This window comes from Microtus oregoni, unplaced genomic scaffold, assembly GCF_018167655.1.
Source record: "Microtus oregoni isolate MIOR12 unplaced genomic scaffold, Mior012 000015F_ref0000493, whole genome shotgun sequence".
Classification (NCBI taxonomy): Eukaryota; Metazoa; Chordata; class Mammalia; order Rodentia; family Cricetidae; genus Microtus; species Microtus oregoni.
In genome coordinates this window covers 857,729-866,023 of record NW_024543074.1, presented here as the reverse complement: position 1 = coordinate 866,023, position 8,295 = coordinate 857,729, and the positions used below count along the sequence as shown (strand labels likewise).

The 8,295-nt window shown below is 38.6% G+C and overlaps 1 protein-coding gene and 1 non-coding gene across 4 annotated transcripts in view; one reads left to right on the top strand and one right to left on the bottom strand.

Moving 5' to 3' along the window:
* The window catches only part of LOC121456248 (mediator of RNA polymerase II transcription subunit 1), a 42,004-nt gene that overhangs the window by 8,197 nt on the left and 25,512 nt on the right, over positions 1 to 8,295 (bottom strand). For all 3 annotated transcript variants that reach the window (XM_041664195.1, XM_041664197.1, XM_041664196.1), the window contains exons 11-16: positions 8,111 to 8,222; positions 6,083 to 6,207; positions 5,668 to 5,786; positions 3,909 to 4,110; positions 305 to 400; positions 101 to 206 (exon numbers count right to left, since the gene is read on the bottom strand). In XM_041664195.1, coding sequence (XP_041520129.1) covers positions 101 to 206; positions 305 to 400; positions 3,909 to 4,110; positions 5,668 to 5,786; positions 6,083 to 6,207; positions 8,111 to 8,222 — 760 coding nt within the window. The remainder of the gene's footprint in view (positions 1 to 100; positions 207 to 304; positions 401 to 3,908; positions 4,111 to 5,667; positions 5,787 to 6,082; positions 6,208 to 8,110; positions 8,223 to 8,295) is intronic.
* LOC121457251 lies at positions 7,590 to 7,696 on the top strand. The gene has a single exon (XR_005975744.1). It is a non-coding gene; the product is annotated as a U6 spliceosomal RNA (small nuclear RNA).

Here is an 8,295-nt window from a genome sequence, read left to right as displayed (position 1 = left end):
AAACCCTGTCTTGAAAAACAACATAAATAAATAAAAGCATACACATACACAATTTGTACGAATCTTAGTGAAATTCTGATGGACAAAGGGCCACCACTACCTTTGAACAACTTTGGCAATGAAGTCATCTGTGCAGATGAGTGCATCTGACAGCCCCTTGTAGAGTTTACAGCTCACATGTGTTGAGTCCTGCACATCCATTACCACTGAAAGACAAATTGTACAGATACTTGTGATACATTCAGCTTCTCACCTTTCAAGAAAAGATACACCCCAAGAAAGATGTTTCCACCTAACAACTCACCACACACAAGGGAGTCATTCACAGGGTGCTGAAAAGATACACTGAATCGAGACTCTGAGAGGGGACATACTTCAAACTGGAGGAGCCCAGGAGAGTCTGAAAAAAAAACAACAAGGAAAAACATAATAACCATATTTAAGACATGAGATAAACAAATAATTATCTTTATATAGACAGTAAAATAGCCAGCTGACCACCAGGCTCACACATGGCACAAATATATACAAGGCAAGCAAAACATTCCTGCATATAAAAAAATTACGAAGCATACTGTCTTGAGAGTGAATTAAGAAATCAAAACTGGGCAGTGTGACCCAGCCACAGAAGAAGCAAGGTGTGACTGCATCGCTGACAAAGAAATGTGGAAGAGGTGGCACTTTCAACCAAGAAAGAAGGTCAAAGCTTTAAGTGGGACTTAAAGGGCCGTCCTAGTAAGAAACTTGGAAGACAGCACTGAGAGCAATATGGACTACAGATGCCCAGCTCAAGTGGTTGCAGAGGAGAACAATGGTGGCGACTGGGCTAGAGACCATTCTTTCATTATTTTGGTTAAGAATGTAGCTGCTTTTGGCACTTATCCTAAAAATCTGCTGAGACTACATTGAAGAGTTTTGGAATAATTTCATTGGCAGAGACAACCTAATCTTGATTATGTCATGTGGCTATTAGAGATCATGCATATGCAGATCTAGAAAGAAAACCAGCAAGCAGGGAAATATAAATATAAAAAGAACAATTTGAAGAGGTATAGAACAGCAGGAAATTTAATGTTTGAGCCAAGTCTCGTGCTCAAGAGATGAGAAATCTAAAGAAAGACTTGATGCAAAATAGAATAAAGGGAGTGGTGTCCTCACTGCAACTAGTAAAAAAGAAAGCTCAAGCAACAAAGAAAGCCACCAGCAAAGCTTATGCATATGTATTAAAGGAGGTGGCTAGGTCCATCCCAAGCATAGCTTGGTAGCATTAGTCACATGGTTCTGGCTCTATAGTCATGAAGGATACAAGAGTAAAGGGGTTCTGGAGTTTTCTATGAGGTTAAGAAGAGCCACTGAGGCAAGATGTGTGGCAGGGTATCCCGGCTTAGAACCCCAAAAAAGCCACTGTGTGAAGCTAAAGCTTGGATTGGGTTGGAGACTCCAAAATGTTGGAGATGCAAGAGCTATGGAATATTTGCCAAGTGGAAGCAGCTGAAGATAGAAAAGTGTGTTGCAGTTAGCAAATCTGAAAGGATGGAGCCATCTAAGTCCTTAGACACCCAACAGAGAGCTACAGGATTTGAAGTCTGCCCTGATGGGTTCTGTATTGCTTTGAACCATTATTTTATTATTTTCCCTTTTGGGATAGTAATGTATATTATGTGCCATTTTATTTTGGAAGTAGTATGATTTTTAATTTTATAGGGGATTACAATTAAAAAGTTGCCTTGAGTCTCAGAAAACAAAAAACAAAATAGGCTAAGAAAAGATTTTTGGTTTTTGTCTTATTTTAAAATGTATGATATGGTCTTGTTCTGTAGTCCAGGCTACTCTTGAACCCATAATCCTCTTGTTTTATAGCCTCTCTAGTACTGAGGTATGGTTATTCACCATCATGCATAGCTCTCAATTAGAGGGTTTCAATTCTATTTGACAAGTAGCCATCTAGTACTATTGCCATAAAACCCACGTTTTTTGGGTTGGTTGTGCTTTTCTTTCTGATCCACAATTTCACCGATTAGCCCAGGGTGACCAAGAACTCACTATGTAGAGATTCACCTCCCTTTACTTGCTAGTGTGGAGATTAAAATCTGTACCATGAAAGCCAGAATAAAACCTACTTTCTATCAAGGTATTTATCTGTCAACTATGCATCGTATAATCTGGTAAACAGAGAAATACGGGCTATTATCTAAAATGATTTGAGGTGGGCATGGTAGCACACACTTTTAATTTCAGCACTTGGAGGCAGAGCAGATGGATCTCTGTGAGACTGAGACCAATCCAATCTGCATAGCAAGATCCAGATCAACCATGAAAACAGTGACACCAAGTCTCTAAGAACACACAGACACACACATACACACACTTATACCATATACATATAAGCTTATCATTATAGATTTGTTTTGGTTACTGTTTTTAGATTTATTTTTTGCTTTGGTTTTTGCTTTTTTGGCAGGGTTGGCAAATTGAACCCAATGACCTCACCAGTGGCAAGAAAAATTATACCTACAGTCACAACTTTAACCTGTTTGTTTTTTTTTTTTAAACGGAGTTTCTTAGTGTAGATCAGAGATTCTCTTGCCTCTGCCTCCCAAAGACTGGAATGCACCACTATGCCAAGCATTCTGGTTCTTAATCCAAACATCTAGTGGCCTAGGCCCAAATCCTAATGTATACATCATATACACATACAGTTTTGTTTCCTGCTTCTCATTTTTACATGGGAATGGTAGTACATACCCATAAGCCCAGCACCTGAGACTTAGAGGTAGGAGAATCAGGAGTTTAAGAACAGCTTCCACTGCATACTCAGTTCAAGCTTGTCGAGGTACGTAAGACCATACCTCTAAACAAAATTTCTAAAGCACTTCTCTAGATTTACATTCCCTATTTCTTGTTGCCTACAACTTCCACTGATACGTACCTAACACTAGATAACTATCACTAGAAAGTTACATGACCAAGGTAAAAAATAAACTAGAGTAGACAAAATTGACATGAAAGCTTCCAATGTGTTAGAAAAACAGCCCTCAGAATCCAGACAGAAAAAGGAAAGGTCATATGTCTTAGCTATTTAGAGTTATACCTAGATTTTCCAAAGAATGGGGGTGGGGTAGAATGGTATCGTAATGACAAGATCAAGCACTTTTTTAAAAAAATAAATCCTTTTGCATTAACTTTCTCTGTCTTTAAGTGAGTTTATCTCATGTGCATGGTATGGTTTTTCTGTGTCTTTGTTTTTTAATTTATTTATTAGGTATACAATGTTCCTTGTGCAGGTACACCTTCATGCCAGAAGAGGGCACCAGATCTCATTACAGATGGTTGTGAGCCACTACATGGTTGGTTGCTGGGAGGGAACTCAGGACCTCTGGAAGAGCAGCCCGTGCTCTTAACCTCTGAGCCATCTCCAGCCCCTAGATCCAGCACTTTTAACAACCTAAACTTTAGTAATAAGAAACCATCTATCAAACTGCAGCAAGATAGGAAGTACAGACACAATGCCTTGGTATGTTTCTGTTTTCAAAAAGTGGACAGGAATGGTCATGCAGACCTTAATATTAACATAGGAGAAGCTGAAACAGGAGGATCACCTCAATTTCAAGCCTGGGAAACAGTGAATTCAAGTTCAACCTGGACTACAAAATGAGCCTCTTTCTCAAAAATAAAAGCAAAAGAACCAGGTGTATGCCTTTAGTCCCAGCACTCAGCAGGCAGATATCTGTGAGTTTGAGACTAGCCTGGTCTACAGAGCTAGTTCCAGGAATGCTCCAAAGCTACAGAGAAACCCTATCTATAAAAACAAAACAAAAAAAGTCATATGAGCATGAGCTACCAAATTCAAGCGCCAATGGAGAAGTCAACATCAACATTCCTAAGTATAGCAAAAGGAAAGAGAGTACCTTCTTTTAAAACAGTTCTTTTGACACAGCTTCCAATTAGGGTGTTATAGGCCACTTGGTGTCTGATCATATTCAGGATAAGAGGAACTCTGCCAGGGTGCTGAAAGGTGATTTTGCTAACCAGGGTTCCCTGCAAGCTTTGGCCATCTGGAAGAGGAGCATCCTTATTGAGGAAATAGCAGTGCTGCTGACCTGGGAGAGCCTAGGCAAAAAAGACCATAAATCAATGATATTTACTTACACTGTACCTAACCACAAACTATTCTGAAAGAAGAAGAATACAAAAGGAGGGGGCACACCAAAGCAAGGGAAGTAATGAATTTCACAAACACACACACACCTTTCAATACCTGATATTATGAATACCAATTAGTTATTCATTTAGCTAAAAGATATCTGTTTATTAATGTACTATTAAGGTAGATTCCTAACACAAAATACACTTCAGAAACTTAATTAGTAGTTCCTAAAGAGTTACAAAACTGTAGTTTAAATAAAACATGTAGCTCAAATTGTTGTATAAAGGAGCTTCTCTGTTGTATAAACTAAACTCTAAACATCCATATGAAATTCAAGACCAAAAAGGTTTGGGGTCTTTTATATTTCATGCATCTCAGCGTTTTGTTCTCCATTCACATTTAGAAGATCTTTCTCATTCTAAATTCACAGTGCTTAAATGGGCTAGGGCCAAAGAGATGGCTCAGAATTTAAGAGCACTTACTGCTCTTTCAGAGAATTTGGGTTCAGTTCCCAGCACTCATCCACATGACAGCTCACAACAGTCTATATAACTCCAAATCCAGGGGAATCTGACACCCTCTTCTGGCCTTTCTGGGTGCACAAATGTGGTACACTTACATACATGTAGGTAAAACAGTCACAGACATAAAAATAGAGTTTCTCTTCATATGCCTGGCTGTTCTAGAACTAGCTCTGTAGACCAGACTGGCCAAACTCACAGAGATCTGCTTGCCTCTGCATTCCAAATGCTGGGATTGAAAGTGTGTGCCACCATGCCCTTAAGAAAAAATTCTTAAGATCTTTAACCTCCTATAAGTTCAAGTTAGCATTAAAAGATTTTCAACTCTGAGAGTACCTTTTATTTTATTTTATTCTGAGATAAGGTCTTAAGATGTCCTCTAAGTCAAGGCAATCCTTAAGCCTCTGACTCGCAAATGTCATGAAGTACTGGCTTTCTTTGTAGTTATTCTCAGTGTGCCTATAGTCACAGCAGTCTAGAGATCTGCTGTAAGATCATCCTGTTAAGTTCAATGCCAGCCTGGGCTACATGAGAACCTGTCTAGAAAAAAGAGGAAGGGGGACAGGAAAAAATGCTCCTTGGTTAACAGCCACTTGCTGTTCTTCCAGAGGACCCAGGTTGGTTCACAGCACCTACATATCTGTTCACATTCCCTGTAACTTCAGTTTAGGTAATCTTAAGGCACCAGACACACATATGCTGCAAAACACCAATACACATAAAATTCAAGAAATATATTTATATATAATAAGTGTATATAAAGTAAATAAAAAATATATAAGTATGTATATATGCATGTGTGGTACAAATAAGTGTATACACACAGAGAAAAGTACATGGTTGTTTCTTAACTTCAAAGCTCATTCTCTTTTGCTTTATTATGTTTAAGATGACTTTTTTTGCCCAACTAAAGATGATTAACCCATCAGAAAACAGTTATCAGACCTCACTAATGCTATGAAGTACCAACAATGTTCCAGACCCACTGTGCCTACTTACAGCATAAAACCGCATGTTGTGATTCAAGGGTACGGGGTCTGGATCCTTTGACAGCTCAAATTGAGTGATGAGCTCATAGAGGGGCATGTAAGTCGGCGGAGTCTCAAATAATGGGATTCCTGGAAATACAAGAACTGATTATAATGATCACATTAAGATAAAATTAGTGACAGCTCTAGTTTCCATTTATGGTTTTCCTATTTATTCACCTATATATTCAACAAGTCCCTATTAGTATCTAACACCTAATGTCTATACTTATAAATACTTCCTTGAGGCCTAAAGAACTGTAAATTACTTAAGATAATCAGAAGTTTCCCATTCACATTTATAACCAGTAAATTTTATTTTAATAGGTAAAACCTACTTTTATTACAGTTTGGTAAACATTCTTTAAAAAAAACATAGAGCTTACCCGTGCAGTTCTGCAGTTTCTGAACAAATGCTTTAGATACTGGGATTGGCTGAGGAAATTTCAAGAAGAAACAGGCAGGAAGATCAACACTGTTGGCACTAGTGACTGAGGAGAAAGAAGGGGTCCTGCAAAAAAAAAAGAAGAGGGAATATTTTCCACTTTGAAAACTCTGAACACCTTTCCTTAGACATGTATATATTACACAGACACATATAACATCTACCAAGCAAAAGTTCACTTTTGTACTTTCCTACCCATAATTTAAAAATAAATTATCTTTTTTAATATTTATTTATTTATTATGCATATAATATTCTGTCTGTGTATAAGCCTGCAGGCCAGAAGAGGGCACCAGACCTCATTACAAATGGTTGTGAGCCACCATGTGGTTGCTGGAAATTGAACTCAGGAACTTTGGAAGAGCAGGCAATGCTCTTAACCGCTGAGCCATCTCTCCAGCCCCAAAAATAAATTATCTTGTTAAGTAGGAAATATTTAATGAAGGATTTATAATAGGGTTTAGGGTCTAATTCAGTGTGATGGTATGTGCTTCTCATTTGTAGCCCTGAGTTCAACCCTAATACCAAAACCCAGAAACAAAATCTGTTTAATTTACTTAAGACAGATAATATGGTCTAAAGCTAGGTGGTGGTACAAGCCTTTAATCCCAGCACTCAGGAGGCAGAGGCAGGCAGATCTCTGTGAATTTGAGCCCAGCCTGGTCTACAGAGCAAATTCCATGACAGGCTTAAAAGTTACACATAAAAACCTTGTCTCAAACAAACAAAAAAGAGCCGGGTGGTGGTGGCACGCACCTTAAATCCCAGCACATGGGAGGCAGAGGTAGGCGGATCTCTGTGAGTTCAAGGATCTACAAGGGCTAGTTTCCGGACAGACTCCAAAGCAACATGGAGAAACCCTGTCTCGAAAAAACAAAAACAAGCGAACAACAAACAAAAAACCTAGGAGCTGATGAGGTGGCACAGAAGTTAGAAGCACTGGCTGCTCTTCCAGAGGTCCTGAATTCAACTCCCAGCAATTACATGATGGCTCACAACTATCTGTAATGAGATCTGGTACTCTCTTCTCACATGGAAGTATACATGCAGGAATAATACTGTATACATAAATAAATAAATCTTTTAAAAAATGTGATCTATAGGAAATGTTGACATAGCTCAGAACATGCCTTTAACCTTAGCACTCAACAGGCAGAGGCAGGCGTATCTGAGCTCAAGGCCTAAACCTTTTCTCAAAAAACAAAATGAGAGAGAGAGAGAGAGAGAGAGAGAGAGAGAGACAGAGAGAGAGAGAGAGACAGAGAGAGAGAGAGAGACAGAGACAGAGACACTATCGAGTCTAAAGGAAGGACTAGGATTCAATTTCCAGCACCAGGTGGCAACTTAGACCATCTGTAACTGATAGCCTCTTCTCGCCTCCAAGGGCACCAGGCATACAGATGGTGCAGACACACATGCAAGCAAAACATACATATAAAAATTAAAGAGTGCTCGCTTCAGCAGCACATGTACTAAAACTGCAACAATCCAGAGAAGATTAACATAACCCCTGTGCAAGAACGACATGCAAATCATGGACCATTCCATTTTTTTTTTAAATATTTATTTATTTATTTATTTATTATGTATTCAATATTCTGTCTGCGTGTATTCCTGCAGGCCAGAAGAGGGCACCAGACCGCATTACAGATGGTTGTGAGCCATCATGTGGTTGCTGGGAACTGAACTCAGGACCTTTGGAAGAGCAGGCAATGCTCTTAACCACTGAGCCATCTCTCCAGCCCGACCATTCCATTTTTAAAAAAAAAAAAAATTAATGAAAAATATTAACTATAACAAATTTGTAAAGTATGTGTCCTAATGTCTAACAGTAACATTCAGATAAGATGACTATAGAGGAAGGCAACATCTAGAAAATCAAGTAAGAGAAAAAAAAACAAAGTATTTCATACTGGGTTTGATGCTGAAAAAAATGGACTTCACTACTTCAAAATCTAATACAACTCACCATTTGTTGTCAACTGGATGTGACCCCATAATTAATGGGGCAATTGGGAGTTTGTACATAGTAGAGGTTCCTTCAATTGTCACTGATGCATTCATGCCCAAAGATCGAGGAACTGGGAATATAAAAAGCAAAAAGATTTTCTTCCTCATAATATAGATTACAAGGATAACACTAAAAGAAACAAA